The sequence below is a fragment of the Castor canadensis genome, chromosome 17 (genome assembly GCF_047511655.1).
Source record: "Castor canadensis chromosome 17, mCasCan1.hap1v2, whole genome shotgun sequence".
Lineage (NCBI taxonomy): Eukaryota > Metazoa > Chordata > Mammalia > Rodentia > Castoridae > Castor > Castor canadensis.
Window position 1 is genome coordinate 44,760,199 of NC_133402.1, and position 19,768 is coordinate 44,779,966.

Sequence of the window (19,768 nt, forward strand, 5' to 3'; positions counted from 1 at the left end):
CCTGTATGTAACTCATGATCCTCCTGCCTCTGCCTTCCCAGTAGTAGGGATTACAGATGCACCCCACCAAATCCGGCTTGAATCCTATTTTTAAAATATGGCTAACTTCTATGTGCCTGTACAAAACTTTTAATTTCTCTTTATCAGTTTCACACATTTGCTTACCTCTATCTAGGCAAAAAGGGCTAAAATTACTTGATGAAAACATTCTTGTGCGCCAGCCATCATCCAAGAATGGATTGTAGGAAGTTTTCTTAATTAAGTTTCCTAGAGATGATTTTTTTAAAAAAAGAAAAAGTACTTAAATACGGGCTGTCTCCCCCCTCCCATGTATTTAGGGTGAGGTTTGCTGGTTTGGGCCATTACTGTAATCCCAGAGCTTAGAGCGGTTCCCCACACTCTGAAGTGGACTGAAGGGTCCAGAGCACTGTACTCTCCCTGCCCACCCCACTTGCAGGGGTCGGAGGACGGAAAAGAGCACTCCACCCGCCCTTATAGGCTCTATGGGATACAAAGCAGGCTCTTTCAGGGCCAGGTGGTCGCCCCCGTGCCCAGCACCTGACATTGAGTACCAGCGGGATGATGCATCAATACAGTCATTATTCAAACGAGTTACTAAACAACTCGCCGGCGTGAGCCTCTCCAGTTCCTCCAGGTTGACTTTTCCGGCCAGGCCCACAGGAGGCCGCGCCGGGCGGGACAGCGCATGCGCAGTCGAGGGTGGGCGCGGCCTCGCTTTCGCACCTCCCGGGGCGTCCTAGTGGGCGGACTGCGCATGCGCTTCCGGCGGAGCCTTAAGAGCGGCTGCGGCCCTTTGCGGCCCAGTCGGCCTGTCAGCCGGCTTCGAGACATATTCGGGCGCCTGCGCGGCGGCGATGGCAGCGGAGGAGGAGGTGGACTCTGCCAACACCGGCCAGGGGTGAGTACAGCCGGGACAAGGGTCTGCGTGGTTGTCGGGCGCGCGCCCTCCGCGCGGTTCGAGTCCGGGCCGAGGCCCAGTGGACAGAACGAAGGGCTCTGGGCGATGTCTGGCCGCTGCGTGTCCCGGTCCGGATCGAGTCCGCGCGGCGCCGCCCTGCCCCGGCCGGGCGCCGGGAGGGCTTTCAGCGAGCCCACGGCCGCTCGGTGGCTGTGTACGCGGCCCTGTCCCCGCGCGGCCCTCGGGCGGTGACCCGCTGACCCTGCACCTGACTTCCAGTCACGGGAAGCGCCGAGGCTCTGCTCACGTCCGAGCGCCGCCGCTCGGGTCTCTCTCTAGGTGCGCGCTGCGCTTGTCCCGCCCCGGGCGGACCCACGCGCCGCGGGTCCCAGCGCCTCCAAAGCCCGGAGCGAGGCGCAGGGGCGGCGCTGCCTGGGGGACCGGGGATGGGGAGCCCGAGTTCGCCTGCCAGCGCGAGAGGCAGGGGCAGTGTTCCCCGGAAGGAGCAATCCCGCGGGCCGCGGGGGTGGCCGTGTGGCTTCAGGTTTTGGAAGAAGCTGAACTTAGAGCAAGTTTGTAGAAAGAAGGTTGGCACTTGAAAGGGGTGGTCACTCATCTTCAAGTGGCGACCTTCTTTTGCTTCCCTCCCCTTTGTTTTGCTCCCTCTTGGTGGGGGGGGAAACTTTGGTGCGAGACAGATTTCTCATGTGACGCTTTCTGATATGCAGATAGACTGAATTTAAATTATTCTTTTTTATCTGTGACTCCATGCACTTGTGAGTAGAACAGTAATTAGTGGGAAAATGTAGATATATATATATGTACATGTTATATACATATATATATATGTACACACACACACACACACACACACACACAGTGTGTGTGTGTGTGTGTGTTTTATCGATGTTAGCCAGGCATGGTGGCTCACTCCTGTAATCCTAGCTACTTTTGGGAGACTGATCAGTTTGAGGCTAGCCCAGGCAAGACCTCATCTCCAAAAAAAACCAGCAAAATGGACTGGAGAGTGGTTCAAGTGGTAGAACACCTGCTTTGCATGCATGAAAAGCCCTGAGTTCAAACCCCAGTCCCACAAAAAAAAAAAAACAAAAAAAATGTTTTATTAGCTTAATTTTTAAAAATAATTTTGACAATAGTTCTTTCTTGTGAGGGGAAATTTGCAGAGGAAGCATAACCTAAATGATAAAATATGGAATGTTATGCAAACGGGAGTATTTGGAAAAATACTAGAAGACGAAAATTGTGAAATACTAGAAACTAGATTCTTCTGAGTTTTGTTTCTATGATGAATGGGTCCACTGTTTTGATTTGTTGATGAATTTACTTGTTACCTTGTCAGGAGATGCTGAATGTCATGTGGTTGCAAGTAGGAACCCAGCTGGCAGGTTGTGTTCTCATCAGGCTTGTCAGAACTTTCTTTTCATTCTTTCTGAGGAAGGTGGACTCTTGGTTTTGATGTTGTTGTGGGGCTTGGGAGTCCAGGGCACAAACTGGGAAAGGATTTATGACTTCAGGTGATGGGTGGAGGTCATTGAGAATAGACCATAGAAAATTAGCAGCTGACCACCACAGTTCCTAGACAGAGGAGGGCTTTGCTGGTATTCTTGGTAAGACACTTGAGCAGTGTCCACTGTCTACACTGTTGTGGCTTTTAAACTGTACCAAGCAAGCAAACACAGAAGGCTAAGTTCCTGGTGGTGTTCCCTAAATGTGGTCATATTAAACCTAAGGCCTGTCTTATATGCTAGGTATCACTGTCCCATTTTGCAGCTGGAACTGCCACCAACAAGTAGTGGGGATTTAGTCTAAGGCACTCCTCCATTTTTCTGTTACTTCTTACTTTAACTGGGAATCGTGGGGTGTTTGACTCTTGTTTTGAATCAGGTTCCCTGGCCTTAAGACCTTAAGGGTTTATGTGGATATTATTTGAGTGTCCTACAAGGCTTCACATATTGAAATTTAATCCCCACTGTGAGACATTAACAGGGTGGAACTTTAATCTGACCTGTGGTGTTTAGAGGTAGGGACTTTGGGAAATGCTTAGAATCAGATAACTTGATTAGAGTGAAGCCCCCATAAATCTTGGTGACTTTATAAAAGACAAAGAAAAAAACCAAACATACACATACCATATGCCCTAGTGCACCTTGTCTTTTGCAGTATCATGCTTTGTGCCACCCTGGGATTTTGCCAAGTAAGACGTTTGACACCAGATACAGCCCCTCAACTTGGTGCTTCCAGAACTATGCCCAAAAAACCCCTCTTTTCTTTATAACTTAGTCTGCTGTATTGTCTTATTGGAAACACAAAACAGGCTAATAGAGATGGGGAGATGACATGTACAAAGGAAACAGTTATAAACAGTAATCTGGCAGCTTTTGGAGCATGAAATTCTTTTCTTTTCCTTTGTGGCTTATAGTGAAAAGAAGCATGCTTGGAGCCATTTTACTTTCAACATCCAACCCTTTTCAGTTGCAATAGAGTTAAGAAAGCTAAATGTAACAAGAGTAGGGTAGACTTGTGTGAATTGCTACAAGGCTGTCCCAGAGAATTACTAAGTGTCAGATGAGTTTAGAGGAAACCTGTTGCAGAGGTTCTGAATTGCAGAGTAGATCATAAAGAAGGTGGTTTGCATTGATGTGCTAGAGTTGGTTTTTACCAGCAAGACATTGCTATATTTTCAGTTTTACTAACATCAGCAGCTTGAAATTGGACATAGTGGGAATATTTATCCATGGAAATGCTCAAATGCTATATTTCTCTCCCTTCCTGCCTCAGTTAGTTTGTTAGCATCTCACTGGGTTTATGTTAGAGTTTGGATATACTTCTTTGCTTTAGCAATAGAAGAGTGGATTTTTCTATCTTATCTCATAAAAAACTATTCAGATCTATGCCTTCTTCCCTGCTGCCATCTCCTCTTTTGTAGACCTTGCTATTTGACTTTTTAAAAATAAGGAAACTCCTCAATGCCACATTCCAGTGGCCTTTTATTTTTCTCAGTACTTATTCCTCTTGGGTTCCTCCTCCCCTTCCTGCTGTAAATTGAGCTTAGTGTCTTGCATGCTAGGCAAGTGCTCTTGCGATACATCCTCAGTTCTTTTGGTTCCTTCTCGGTGTTTGATCCTGTAATAAAACTCCTATTACACATTCTAGCTCTTAGAATATTTTGTTTACTGTTTTACCTGAGACTTACAGTTACTTTGATTGGGTTTCCTTCTTTAGCTGTTTTTTAAGTGTAGTCATTTTAAAATGATTCTATCTTCATCCTTGTTTTTATTTTTGTCTTGTTTACTCACATTCCTTAAACTATCTTGACTGTGGAGGGGATAGGGATCTCTTTCTCTTCTGTACTCTAGTGATATTACTAATTGTCAGATGCTTGCACTTGATTTGTCAAATTTATCATGTTCAGACCTAGATCATCCTTTCAGGAAACAATACAAAAAGTGCAATTCTTCCTCTTGACTTCCCTCTTTTTATTTGGACAATTACATCCTTGTGGTTACCCAGAATCACAGCTGTGGCATTGTTGTTTGACTCCCCTCAACCCCATTTATTACCCTTGAATACCAAATCTGTTACCAAGGCTAGTAGCTTCTGAGTTTACAACATCTCCTTTCCAGTCCCACTGTTCCCTGGGAGCCACCTTGGTTCAGCTCCTCTTGGTTTATTGCAAGCTTGGTAACATGCTGTGAGCACAGCTCATTTCAGTAGTTACTCTTACATTTCCAAGAGGAACAGTCTTGTTGGAAGCACAGTCACACTGTGTGTGACTTATATGTCCTTACACACACAGTGTCCTCAGCCTGACTTAGCCGTTTGTAGGCAGTGTGGCTTCCATCTAGCTTTGGAATCTTATTTCCTCTTTGCATTGGACTTTTAACTCTAGCCAAGTCATCCCTTTCTTGTTTCCTAAACATGTTTCTTGTTCCCCTCCCATTTCCCCATGGTTAGGTTCACATTGTTTTCTCTAACCCAAAACAGATAATGATCTTTCTTCTCTAAAGGTCCATAGTATCTTTTTCTAATCTTCCTTTTTTTGTTTTTGGCTTTTTTGAAACAGGGTCTCCCTGTGCAGCCCAGCCTGTCCTGGAACATCCATCCTCCTGCCTCAACCTCCCAAGCACTACCACCACAATCAGCTGTAAACTCTCTTTATGGCATTTACCACAATATTTAATAGTATAGCTGTTTGTGTATTTGTTTTGTCAGCTCAGTGAGAACAAGGCCTTTGCCTTACCTAAATATCTGGTAGAGCATTAAATGAGTTTTGTAAATAGTAAATTGTAATATGGTTTTATTATGTTAAACACTTCAACTGTTATAAATTTATGCTAACTCAAACATTAAGATCAAACACCTACTAGTAGATTATATATTTTGCAGCTACGTGATTTAATTTTTTTCATCATAAGATACTCAGAAAAGTTTGAATTTGAATAGGACAACAATTAGAATTGTGAACTTAAATTGTACAGGGTATGTTGGGAATAGGATTCTATTTCATGACCTTAGATGAACCAACCCATGTGCTAGTCACAGACCAGCAAATGCTGATTTCAGTCCTGTGACAAAGAACTTATTAACAGATTATAAAGTTCAAGAGGGTGGTCCACTTACTAAAAACAACACTGGGTAACATGTTTCAGAATTACAGATGTCTTTGAATATAGTCCTTTAAGATTTGACCCATATTACTTATAATAGCAATTCTGAAACATTATGTTGGTTTTTAGAAACCTTGAGTAATTGTTACATTTTTAGTCTTAATTCCTGGTTCTATAATTCCTCATTCCTGATAATGAGTTACTTTTAAAAATCATCTGGAGATAATTTTATTAAAACCATTATTTAGTTTGAGAACTAGGATATTTAGTTTTTTTTTTTTTTTTTTTTAATTTTTTTGTGTATGGTATAAAAGATGGAATCCAGGGCCTTACACTTGTACCACTTGAAAACTATACCCTACACAGCTATTAATGTGTTAAGATATATTAGAGGGGCTGGGTTATCATAGATCTAATTGTCAGTAATAACTTGAACCATTTAAGAATCATTTATCTAAAATGGTATGTTAGTCTCTTAAGTTGCAGTTGTATGAGATATACTCTTTATATTTTTCTCTTTCCTAAGAACTTAATAATTCAGTTCCCAAGAAAAAGGTCTTTAGTTGGGTTGCATTTTCCAATTTGGAAACTTTCAGTCCTCTGTTGGTTGAAGTTTTTAGTCCTCCATTTATATTCACACCTCTATTAATTTAGATATTTATAATAAAAATCAAACCCTCATAGTTTTTTAAATGGAATGGAATACTGTGTTTCATGAGTTTGTAAACATATTTTTTCTTCTTAACCATATCAGTATAGAAATGGAGGCTATTTTAAACAAAACTATAATATAATGAAATCCTGTTTGCTTATAACCTAATTAGAAATGTTATTTGAAGTGGCCAAATGTGTGTGGAAATTGGCCAGACTTCTGTATATTTTCTTCAGAATACTTTGAAACCTCTTTCACTGTTTCGCAATATTTATAGATTGTGTAATTCAAGTTTAGTAATACTATAGATAGTCAAATGTCTTGGAGAACAAAACAAGGATTACCAGGAAACTTACATGTTTATGACATGAGAAACAAATAAAATGTTAGTGATACTTTAAAAAAAAAAGGTAGAAAGTTGAGGGGAAAAATTGGTATCCATCTCTCAAACTCAGTATACTTAAGATCAGACATGTAGGTGAATATACTCTATTAATATGTTAAGCACATCTTAACTTACTTTTCCTTAGAATTGCTACTTCTAGGGTAGTCTTTTAATGCTTTCCTTACTAAACATTTTTTTCTCAATTTCTACTACAGTGTCACAGAGCAAGAATACTTTGGTTTGATTTTTCAAGTAAATACTTTAGGGCTGAATTCTTTGCCTTGCTCATAGGGTCAATGTCCAGCGAATGAGGCTGTGTAGAAAGGTTTTTGGCTTGTACATTGGTAAGCAAGCCTTCCTAGTATTATAGGTGTTTACTTCTGGAAAGTTACAGTCCCTGTGATGAATGGCTTGTCTTTGTATTGTGATCGATACTTTGGTCTCCTCTGAAGTTAGGTCTCAGTGATGGGGGTAGTGTTTATTGATTATCTGCTTAGTAAAACAGATTTTGCTTTTCTATTCATTTTCCAAAGCTATTAGTAGGCATCCCTGTAACAAGTTTACCGTATGACAGCCAGCCATGTGAATTTTTATTGTAACTCTTGTGACCTTAGAAGAATGTCCAGGTGTCTGACTGGCTTCAGTCTTGTGTCCCTAGTTCCAGTTTTCCACATACTATGCTTAGGGAATGCTGTACAACACTGCCTGACATAGGAGACCCTGTGGGAAGGGGCAGAGGGTCTGTTAAAGGTGTCCTAACTTAATCCTAAAACAGGAGGTAGGGTTGGATGAGCAAGTTTCAGAGGGTTGTTGACACAGTAAGGTATGGGGACTCTTGAACAAAGGGCAGTAACTTAGAGGACACAACAGTCAGATTCTGGCTTTTCACTCTTTAGATGTGTTCTTCTGAGCCTATCATGTGTAACACTGAACCTCACAGAGTATCTCTAAGAGAAGTAGAAAGCAGTTTCTATAAAATATCTTAACTGTTTAAAGTAAATCTGAATAGAAACATTGTTAGGGCTTTGGGGAAAAGTGTTATCTTTGCAGCTTCATTAAGAATGAAGATAAAATATTTTACTATGTTTCATTAAATATAATTTTTCCGTTCAAATATGCTTTGGAAAAATTCCTACTTAAAAAATTGTGTGTTTTGATAAAAAGACTGCTATGAAAACATGAAGAGTTAGTGCCTCTTCTTGTGGTTGAAGAGCCCTAATTTTACTTAATCACTATATTTATTTAATCACTACATTTAAGATGCTGAGTTGAACTGGTCATTGGGAGGCACAGTCCTATCCTGTGAAAGCTGGTTTTGTGATAAATGGTAAATCCGTGAAGTTAGGCACAATTCCTATATTACAGGCTGATACATAACTTTTTAGAGTCTGAATTATTTTGGGTTTTTTTTTTTTTCTAATTTTTAAGAGATTGCATTTGTGTGTTCTTTGCCCCAACTAATTGCCATTAATTTCACTTTAACTTTTCTTTGTACTGACTTCCGTCTTTGGCAAAGAATTGTGCTAGATTTTGAGGCATTTTGCTTAAGAAAATTGATGAAGTGAGTCATAAATAACTTCCTATTGGTACTAGGACATATTTTTATGGTCAAACACAGACCTGATGCTTGGTCAAGGACAAAAGCGTTCAGCTTAATGATAGCTTGCTTAACAACAAACAAACAAAAAAAGCAAAAATAAACTCCTGCTTGTTAACCCCTTTTTTAAACCATTGAAAAAATTGTTAAATGAATTGAAAACTTAATTGCTGAAGCCTTGAATCTTTTGTCCTTAACAATTTGTAAATATGTTTGTGATATATTACATACTACATATTACATACATTTAATATGTAATGCAAACTTGTAAATTTGTAAATATGCTTATTTTACATGAACATTTGTAAATGGACTAATGTTTATGTTTTGTATTATGCTTAGGTCTTTATATTTTTGCTATATTTTAATCAATATCTTTCTTTGGTGAAATACATTTTTAAGGGAGACAAATGTGAAGAAATTTCATTACACTTTATACCATTTTTCTTGAAAAGAATTTGGAAGGAAGTGCCTTTTTTGACTCTATATAGTCTTATGTCTTCATAGTAAGGTATATCTGACATTTATGAGGGACATCTAGAGGTCTTATCATTTTATCTTTTTAATGCATAGGCTTGAAACTAACTGGCAGTAGAAAACACTCAAGTAGAGCCTCGTTATAATGTAAGCTATTATGTATCTTCAGACAGCTTTCTCTTCATATTCTGCCTCCAAAATATAACTGCATGGCTATGGAAACTTGACCAAATACATTTACTTCCATCTCTGTCTTTGATCCTGTCTGTGTATATGTAAACACACACACACACACAAATGGTCTGAACGTACTAGGAAGTTCTTTTTTATAAAAGAATAACTTATTTACATGAAAAAAGTATAGCATCTGGTGTTGTAGTACATGGTGTTGTAGCACTTGGGAAGGTAAGGCAGGAGGATCACAAGTTCAGGGACACCCTGGTCAATTTAATGATCACTTGTCTCAAATAACAAAAACAAATAAACAAAAAGTGTGGGTATTAGGTTATTGTGCTTCTGATTGCTCCTACTGTAAATTACCCTTTCTTTGATTCACCTCTTTGTATCAACATCTGTTCATTTTTTGTTATGATTTGGGAGTTACAGTCCTTGCCGTGTCCATTTCTGTTATACCACTGGTGGTACTTATAAATTCTGTTTGCCTGTAGAAGTGAACTCATCTGCCTTTCCTCATCACACTTGTGGTATTTCTGATGACAAGGCCTTCAGTTCACAGTCACATGACCACCAGCCAGTTAGTGTGTTTGACACTGGGGATGTAAGGATGACTTCTAAGGTGGATTTAGCTTTTAATATGTTCACAGTGTACTATCTGTAACAAGAGTCAGACCTCTGCCCTTGGCCTCAGAGTCAAGGATAGTATCCCAGAAAAGGTGAGGTGTTCTGGGCAAAAGGGAAGAGTTGGGCAAAACCATAAAGACAGGCAACAATGTGAAATTTTGAGGGAGGTGAGGTACTGAAAAAATACAGTGTGGGAAAGAAAAACTGAGGTGAAAGGAAGTAGGCTGTGGGCAGATTGTCAAGTACCTTCAGTGCTGGTCTAAGGAATGTGGACTTTATGAACTTTCTCCTATAGCTAATGGGCTACTCCTCAGGCATTTTAAGGAAGGAAATAACCTGAGATAAAAGAGCTTTAGAGTCACTCAGAATTGAACCCAAAGTCTCTACTTATGTCATTACTAGCTAAATATCCTGGACCTGATGTTTAACATTAATTTCTGAACTTCAGCTTCACATCTGTGAAATGGGAATAACTTGGACTCGATTGTAGGTGACTTAATCATTCAGCAAAACATTATATATATATATATATATATATATATATATATAATTTCTTTTGTATATTTCATATATATATAAGATTTCCCATAAATGTTATAGGAAAAGGAAATGAAGGATGATGAACCTACAAAGTTTAGTAAGAGCTGGCGGCTGGATCAACTCTTCTAAAATTTACCATGATTCTCTATCCATATCTGTTTTGTTTTGTTGGTTGGTTGTTGTTTTGGTTTGTTTCTGGTACTGGAGATCAAACCCAGGGTCTCAGTCATGGTAGGTAAAGTGCTCTACCATTGAGCTATATCCTCAGCCCTACTCACACCCAGTCTTTAAAAAATTTTTTTTATTAGTTGTACAAAGGGACTTCATTATGAATATTTCCATACATGCATACAGTGTACCCCAATCAAATCCCCCCCTCTATCCCTCCCCCTTGTACCCCTCCCCTTCTTAAAACAATTTTAACAGCTTTCATTGTTCTGCTTTCATACATGTAAATAAATAATTTCCACCAATTTTTTTTGGCAGTACTGGGGCTTGAGCTCAGGGCCTTCACCTTTTACTCCACCAGCCCTTTTAGTGATGAGTATTTTTGAGATAGGGTCTTGCAAACTGTTTGACTGGGCTGGCTTTGAACCATGATCCTCCTGATCTCTGCCTCCTGAGTAGCTAGGATTACAGGCATGAGCCACCAGCGCCCAGCTATTTCCACCATTTTTACCCCACCCCAGCCGTTCACCCTCTCCTTTTGCCCTCCCCCCTCCTCCTGCTGGTACTCACCCCCAAACAGAACCTATTTTGCATATCTGTTATTCATTTTTAAGCACTAGATTCCACATATGAGAGAGAGCATGTGATACTTGTCTTTCTCAGTCTGGCTTATTTTGGTTGACATGATAATCTCCAGTTCCATCCATTTTTCACATCTATCATGAGTTCTTTAGCATTACAGTGGTGGTATTCTGAGACAAAAGTCTGGGAATCCTTATTGCGCCTTCTTTATATCCAACCAATGATCAAATCTAGCCTGTTTTGCTTTTAAATATTTTTTGGCCAGATTTTTTTTTTTGTCTGTCCCTTGGTTCTGGCCCTTATCTCTCATTTTGACTCTGTAGAAATTGGTTACTTTCCCTTTTCTAATTCATTTTCCTTTCACTAGAAAGTTCTCACTTCAAATAATATCACCATGTACCCAGTCCTTGCCAACTGTCAAGTGGCTGTTGAATCTACCTTGCCTCAAATTATTGCAGTAAGGCTTTAGTCTGTTGCTGTCAGACCAGGAGGTATGAGCTCACTCTTGCAGTGGCTGGTTGCTTGCTAGGTGTATCAGTTATAGCTTCCCCCTTGCCAGTGCCTCAGACCTGCTTCCTTCTTGTTTTTGTTCACGGTCTTCTGAGAGATACTGCATCATTCATCTGCTGTTTGCTGGAACCCACAGCTGTTTTTGTTTTTCTCTTAACAGTCTTAACCAATTCACCTAGGCACACTATACACAGGCTAGCTCCTTACATTTGTTTTAGGGGTGTATTGCTACTCTTTCTCATGAGATTTGAAGCTTAAAAAAAAACAACAAAGACCCCTCAAGACTTTTAATATTCAGTCCCACAACATGCCTTTTATATTCACTTTGAACCTACCATTCAAATGAACCCACTCATAGTCTTAACTTTTTTTGAACTTTGCCCTAATAAGAGGCTATCCTGCACTGGGGGAATGCCTTTTTGGTTTTTCCTTATTCCTTAATTCTGCACGTTTTTAGCCTCTACTTAATTATTTGGAATCTAACTATCCATTAAGATAGGATGGATTTTGCTGTCTACTTATAGGGACACCAGCTGATACTGAATATCTGTATCCCAGTACTTAGCACAATGTTTTGCACCTGTGGGTGACTTTTGCCACATGTAGATAGTGGGTTATTTTCTGCAGCTTCTTCTCAGTGGGTAATAGGTGGGAGTTGAGAAGTGCATGAACTCACCTATTTGCATTTTGTTTTGGCACTCTAGGTCAGGATGGCTAACGGGTTGGCTTCCCACCTGGTGCCCTACATCTACATCACACCTCAAAGAAGCTGAGGAGAAAATGTTAAAATGTAAGGTTTTCTTCTTGTAAGTTACTAACACTATTTACTAAAATTGGTCAATATATTGTATTGCCCTGAAACTGGAGATAAGAGTCTATGATGTGTTAGTTGTTGGCAAAAGAATGGTTTTTTCTCTTTCATATCAGCAAGTGCTGAAATGTGGTGGGAAAGCGAGTGTCACCCTTTTTGATCTTGGGTCCCTGTTGAACTCTTAAATTAGTAAGGACTCCAAGGAGCTTTGTTTATGGGTTATAGTTATCAATATGTACCATATTATAAATTAAAATTGAACTATGTTAATGTATTAATTTATTTGAAAATAATGATAATAAACTCATTACAGGTTAAAAGAAATAACATGTTTATTAAATGATAGCTACTTTCCAAACAAAAGTGTAATGAGAAGAGTAACTCATTTTTGTGATTACAAATCTCTTTTATGTCTACCTTAATATGAAACAGCTCAATCCTCATACCTGCTTCTACACTGAAAAAGTCCATTGTACATTCATCAGAGAATGAGCATGAAAATGGCAGTTTTAATATTATTATAAAACCAGTTTTTGACCTCCTCAAAAGGTCTCAAGGAGCCCGCATATGTCCCAGACTTTGCACTTGGAGAACAGATTCTAGGTGTTCTGAGAGTCTTGTATAGTAGAACATACTTTAGACTTGGTTTAGGCCCAGATATGCCACAAGATGGTCACAGAATCTCAGGCAAGTCTCTTTGCTCAGCTTCCCATTTCTTACCTGTAAAATATGGGAGTAATATGCTCTTTAGAATTCCTTCTAGTAACAGCATTCTAGGATTCTTTATTCTGTTTTTACTGGTGCAGAAGCCTTTGGTGTTGTTGTTCCTTCTGAGCACTGAAATTTGTCCAGACTTCTGTCAGGGTAGTCTCTGGGATCTAGGGTACAGTATTAAGCTGTAGTGTTTAGTGTATACTTTTGTCCTGCTGATCTAGTTTAAAGGAGTGGCTTAGGTAGTGCGGCTTATAACCATGATTATTTTGTGTGTATGTGCCAATGTTTGTTCACATCTATTTCTTGTCCTCTTTACCATTAATGGCTTTCTTATTTGTACATTTGGTGATTCAAGAATAAGGGCCCATTACTGGCTATATCTTTAATAAGTTATAATTATCCCTCTTATGTGGGTTTTAACACGAAAGTGAACTTCTGCTGCTGGAGTTGCTCAAATGGTAGAGCACCTGCCTAGCAAACATAACACCCTGGTTCAAACCCCAGTACCACCAAAAAAAAAAACATAAAACAAAAAAAAGAATTTCTGGTTTCTCCATATACTTGGATAATCTTGCTGGCAAAGTTGTCATTGTAGTTTATCAAAATACAGAACTCATGTCAAGAGATTTTAAGAAAAGGATGCTACATGCATTTAATAAGCATTGATTTCCTACTCTGGGTTCTCGGGTTGCACAAAGGAGTAAAAATTGGTACCTGCTGTAACATCAGACATGAAACCAAGTGAGATGAGCTCTCTAATAGACATAATAGATAATTTTTGTGGAAATGCACAGGCACCTGTGTTCAAAATGCTGAAGTGACTTGGCCTGGCACTAATGCCAATCACTTCCTTTTAAAAGCTGGTGGTATTTCTCCTCATGGAGGAGCATGGGATCTGCTACCATGTAAATACATACCTGGGATTATGTCTTTTGTTAAAGGGTGGAAACACCTGGTTCTCCCATGCAGAGGAATGTGCAGAAATAATTAAAGGGCACATCTGAAGTGTAGCTATTCAGTTGATAATTTAATGTAAACAAACTTTGAGTTTAGTTTCAGATTTAGTCAGTGTTGAGGGGTATTTAAAGTAATCTCAAGCCATTGAACATGAGAGTTTTTGATCTATAAAATCATGACTCTTTGTTCTTTCTGAGCAATTACTGGACTTGAACTCAGGTTACCTGGTATCTCATGCCGAGGAGTTCCTGCCATACCCTATCACCTCTTTTCTACAAAGCTTTGAAATGATTTAAGATTTCAGGTATGTGTTTAATGTGGATGCCATTAATCCTTCCCCAAATTCACAATTACTTTTCATAATTTCTTCAAGTCTGACTGTAGTCTTCAATGCTTCATTCATCAAGTATTCTACAAAATCAAAGTGATGTTCTTTTGTTATTGTTTACAAAGCGTCGAGACCTTAAAATAATGGGTTCATGACCACTGAGTTCTTCTCCAGTTCTGGGCATGTAATACCCTCATTTGATAGAGTGGAAAGAAGTCAGGAGATAACATATATGATTTATCAAAGACTTAGACCACAGGTAACTTGAGGCTTATCTAAGGTAAGTCTGTCCACTTAGATATAAAAATGTGGTCATTTAGAATTGTTTGCTTAAAAACAAACATACTTTTTTTTTTTTAGGGCTGACATAATAAAAGCTAAAATCATTCAACTGGATACCATATGATTTCTAGATTATTAATTTTTGTTTGCTCTGAGAATACTCCTCAGGAGCTGTGAAGTTAAGCAGAATTTCTCTTTTATGTTTTCACTAGGTGTCCCCTGCACTTACAAAAAAGAGCCTGTTTGTATATCTAATGGCAATAGAATATGGACACTGAAGTTCTCTCACAATATTTCAAATAAGACTCCTCTTGTCCTCCTCCATGGTTTTGGAGGAGGTCTTGGACTCTGGGCACTGAATTTTGGAGATCTTTGTACAGATAGGCCCGTCTTTGCTTTTGACCTACTGGGCTTTGGACGAAGTAGTAGACCCAGGTTTGACAGTGACGCTGAAGAGGTGGAGAATCAGTTTGTGGAATCCATTGAAGAGTGGAGACAAGCCCTAGGATTGGACAAAATGATCTTGCTTGGGCACAACTTGGGAGGGTTCTTGTCTGCTGCCTATTCACTGAAGTACCCATTAAGGTAAGTGATGGTGACAAAAGAGAGGGATTATAGTTGACATCCAAGTGCTAGTCTCTGGTTCCCATGTTTCCTGCTTATTGGTGTTTGAGCCTTAGAAAGATAGGCATTCTCTAAAAGACCCTGTAGACCAAATTGTCACAACTGGCAATCAGTTTAGTAGCTGAAATAATGATACAGTTGATAACTTACATGTTGATAAGCTTGATAAAGGCCTTTCTGTTTGCTATTTAGAATTCTATAAAAATGAATAATTTTAAGCCACAAGTAAAAATTATTGTGGTATTACTGTTTATCATCATCATTAAACCTGAGGATGCAGCAGGCTTTTCCCAACCTTTTCTAAGTTACAGGGAACTGCAATGGGAGCCAGCTGGTTAAAGTTAGAAAACCCTATAACCTCTAAACTTTAGTTTCTTTCATAGTGACTCTTACGTGGTTTTTAGTTATACTTTTCCCTAGCATTTCTCATTACATATTTTTCAGGCATTAAATTAATAATGTTTGCTTCAGAACCTTGCTAGCATTATTTCCTTTCTTCACCTTATTTTTCATACTGTTTCCTGTTATTCATATTGCTATTCTGAGAGGCAGTGACATTTGAATGCTAAGAAAATAGAAGAAAAACTTATCTGTGTTTTGGTCATCTTTTGGAATGAAACAAAAGAGTGAATATCGGCATTTTTGTGTTGTCAGTGTATTTTTCTGTGGGCTAATTTTGAAATCCACAATTACATTTGACTTTGATATTGAGCACTGTGAGAGACATAGAGTGATGGTCATTGTCAGAGTGCCTACACTGCCTGTGAGGGCACCGCATTGCATAACTCCAAGCCTGTATCCTACACAGTGTTTGGCATGTGGTACAGCAGCCCTGTATTTAGGAGGGTTTCTTCCTCTGACACAGCCACTTTTTCTCCATAGATGAATTATCTAAATTCCAGCCTTTCTATCTGATTTTTCTGGCGAGAGCATAGTTCAATATGTGCTAGATAGTAATAGTCTTGTCAACTGACTGACTGACTGTTCTTTCAAAGGAAACTCATTTACTTCTCTTGCATTTTGGGATTATTCTTTTTTATCGTGCCCTATTCTAAGTGACAGATATCTAGCTGAATTTGTGGGGGAAGGAGGAGAAGATAGAAGATAAGAGAACAGAGCTATTTGTGGGGTTGGACTTCCTTTGTTTTGTTTTGTTTTTTTTAATCAGGCATTTATTATGACTGTCTTTTGTAATATGGGATTCTGGGCTAGACCCTGATCATTAAATCCCTAAGTCATACAATTCCTACCCTTCACAGCTGTATACTGATTAGGTAAGTTGGTGAGATTTTCATTCACAGTATTGAAATGCTGTAAAGAAATAGAGTGGCTTCAGAAATCCAGAGGGGAGTAAACACTTTAAAACCATCTGTAAAAGAATAGCAACAGGTTTTGAAATGAGAGCCAGCAATTCCTGCATGCTGGACTATGCTTTAGAAAATGATTTTTTTGGATGTTTGTATCTAATGTTAGAAATAAAAGTAGAATACTGTATCAGGACCTAGAACCATTAAATAGTAGTAATAGATGAACATGAGAGAACTTGGATTATCTGGAAGGTCTAAATTCCTCTGGTCACCACTAAGATACAGATATTCAACCTTGTTCTGTTCTCCTTTTTTTATTTCTAGTTTTTCTTTTTCTTGTTTTAAGCCTATATTCTTAACTGCATAAAACTTAAATTATTAAACACAAGTTAATTTCAAAATAATAGCATTGTCTTTATTTTCAGCTATCCCAGTCATGATTGCTCCAAGTATGTGTGTCTGTCATAGGGAACTTCATATTGAGTGTGGCTTAGCACTTAGTGTTTACTCCAGCCAGCACTCCCAGCGGTTGTCCACCTGCTTTCTGTGCACCTGGAATGCTTTACCTGTGCTAGGGAGGCTTCTCAGCCGCATACACAATTTCTCTGGTGCAGTTGAGCAGTCTGCTTAGTGTCAACTAAACAAGTGTGCAGCCCACTACTGTAAATATGCTCTCCAGCCATGTTTCTCTTGATCCAAATAGCTTTTTTTTTTTTGGTTTGGTTTTCTAAGACAGGGCCTCATTATGTATCCCAGCTGGCATAGTACCCACGATCCTCCTTGCATCAGCCTACTGAGTTCTGATATTATAGGCATGCACCATGATGCCCAGCCTAGATCAGAAAAATTCAGAGAGGTAATGGGGGAAGGAAAAAGTGGTCTGGAGGCCAATAAAATTCAATAATTTTTTTTGCTCACTGTGCATCTTTTGTCTCTGTTTCCTAGTTACCTTTTTTTTTTTTTGTCTCTTCAGGGGTAGCAGATATATAATCTTTATTTTTTTTTTCAAGTAAAAGAACAGTGTCTTGATTTTTTTCGTTTTCCTCATGGAGGAAAAAGATAAAAGTAACTGTTTCATTTGTTGAGAATTAGAATCCCAATCCATATCCATTTCAGTCCTTATCTTTTATGGACAGTCCTATTCTTCCATTCTTTATTTTTATAAGACAGTTTGAGAAGGGTGAAAATGCCTATTTTCATGTCCCTGCTTAAGGAGTATCTTATGATAAAGAACAAATAAAAGCTGATAATTTTTTTGCTGTTTTTTGGTGTGTTTGATATGGACAGGTCACTTTAAAAAGTAACAAAGTGCCTTTGTCTATAAAAGTTTCATAGCCACACTTGTGAGGGTGATCCCATAACCACCCCACCCCCAGAGTCTTCACACTGATAAACTGAGTAGTAAGTACTTGGTATACTTCATGAAGAAGCCCCAGGATGATTCTTTCATTGATATATTAGTGATGAAGGAAATACTGTGGTATCATATTCCATCAGGCTGGTTGTACTTAAATAATATTTTGGGCCAGTATTTTATTTTTCTTTAAGAAGAAGTTGTCTGAAGAGGCAGCTGAATTCTATTCATGTTATAAATTTTGACAGTCATTTTAAGCCACCTATTTTTTTTTTACAATAGATGGTATTAATCATACTGTAAATAAAGGACTGCTTCTTTGCTTCATCATATCTGCAGGTGTATGCCAGGTGTTACGCTGTGTGCTGGTCTGGCTGGTGAGCAGAAGGGAACAGGGCATGGAAGCCCTGTGTATACAAGGCTGCAGTGTATGGGAGGACCACGCATGGAATAACACGTGGTGGCATGACAGCTGTGGTTAGTGCTGTAGTGAAGTGGGCAGTGCTATGAGAGCTTAATGAGCGCTTTTTACCCTAAAGAAGTGCAGTTCAAGCTGAGGTCGCAAGGAGAAACATTGAGTGGCAGGAGTGTGTTCAGGCAGTGGGACAGAAATTACAAAGACCTCGTGCGAGTCAGACACCTGGGCCATTCTGGAAAGGCCCATGTGTCTGGTGGGGCACAGAAGTGATGAACCGGCTAGTAGGTGACCAAGAAAAAGGCAAATCTCCTTGCTCCTTCCCCCTGACATGTTCATCTCAGTTCTTTTACTACCAAGTTTAATAATCAGAGCTGCCACCTGTAGTTGCACTAGTACATTGACATGCTGGGTCATGAGCAGTAGGGCCACTTGATGTGTGAGAAGTCTTTGGCTGCTTGGCTGCCGTTCTATAAAACCTACTTCGTTCTGAGCCAGTGGCTCACACCTGTAATCCTAGCTACTCAAGAGGCAGAGATCAGGACATCATGGTTCGAAGCCATCCCTGGGCAAATAGTTCACAGTACCCGATCTCGAAAAGCCCTTCACAACAATAGAGCTGGTAGAGTGGCTCAAGGTGAAGGCACTGAGTTCAAGCCCCAGTACCACAAAAAAAAAAAAAAAAAAAAACAATAAAAAAAAAACTACTTCATAAGAGACAGTTAATTAAACCAGAAGTAATAGCCAAGATACCATCACCTTTCTTTCAACAGTGTGCTCAGCTTTTCATTTTAATTTTCCTTCTCTCATAAAGACTATCTGTGTTTTACAGGTGTTTGTTATAAACTAAGAAAAAGGAGATTATAGAACCTTTTAACTTACAAAATGGTTAGTGAGCCAGGCATGTTGGTACACACCTGTTATCCCAGTATTTGAGAGGCTAAAGCAGGAGGATCGTGAGTTTGAGGCCAACCTGGGCTACCTAGCAAGACCCTGACTTAAAAACAAACAAAAAGTAAGCAAAAAAACAGCAAAAAAAAAGAGAAAGCAATTTCCAAAGAGATCTGTTCCAAGTTACAATAGAGTAGTTTACACTAGTCTTCACTAACAAAAGGTTTGCAGTTTTCAAATAATTGTATCTTGCATACTTTCCCTATGATCTTGTCTGACTGTCTCCTGATTATGCAGACCTGGCTGAATAATTCTTCCTGGTTTCTCTTGAGAAGAAAGGTGTTTCACTTCACCAGGAGTAGATGGTGCAGAGGTCATTGTCCCCAAGATCTTCCCCATCCTCCCCCAGTGGTGTGGAACCAGTGGGAAGTACCTGAGTCCAACTTTATTTTCAGAATGCCTTCTTTGTGCACTGCACTAACTTGAATTCTTTCTGATCCTTCTCATTTATTCCTTTCCTTGTTTCATAAGGCAAGTCCTTTCTGGAACTGATTGTTCTTGTTACATTCTTTTTTTTAATTTTTATTTTATTCATATGTACATACATTGTTTGGGTTATTTCTCCCCTCTTCCCCCAGCCCCCTCCCTTACCCCTTGTTGCATTCTTTCTAGCTAGTGACTGACTGAATCTCTCAGGTGTATGTACCTTTCTGCTCAGCAGCTAGTCCATTATTTAGACAGAGTTTAATCTTGTCCCAGTTTGTTGGTACAGATGTTACCTGCTGCTTTTCCCTTAAAGGTGTAGTTTGCTCATCATCTTCCAACT

At 39.3% G+C, this 19,768-nt stretch overlaps 1 protein-coding gene across 2 annotated transcripts in view; it reads left to right on the top strand.

Moving 5' to 3' along the window:
- Nucleotides 1–772: 772 nt before the first annotated feature.
- Nucleotides 773–19,768, top strand: part of Abhd5 (abhydrolase domain containing 5, lysophosphatidic acid acyltransferase) — a 29,258-nt gene continuing 10,262 nt past the window's right edge. Inside the window, exons 1-3 of one of the 2 annotated variants that reach the window (XM_074059887.1) lie at nt 773–919; nt 11,964–12,049; nt 14,564–14,936. In XM_074059887.1, coding sequence (XP_073915988.1) covers nt 876–919; nt 11,964–12,049; nt 14,564–14,936 — 503 coding nt within the window. In that variant the 5' untranslated portion in view covers nt 773–875. Of the gene's footprint in view, nt 920–1,351; nt 1,507–11,963; nt 12,050–14,563; nt 14,937–19,768 lie in introns of those variants that run through there. The other variant, XM_020169302.2, reaches the window with a different exon arrangement.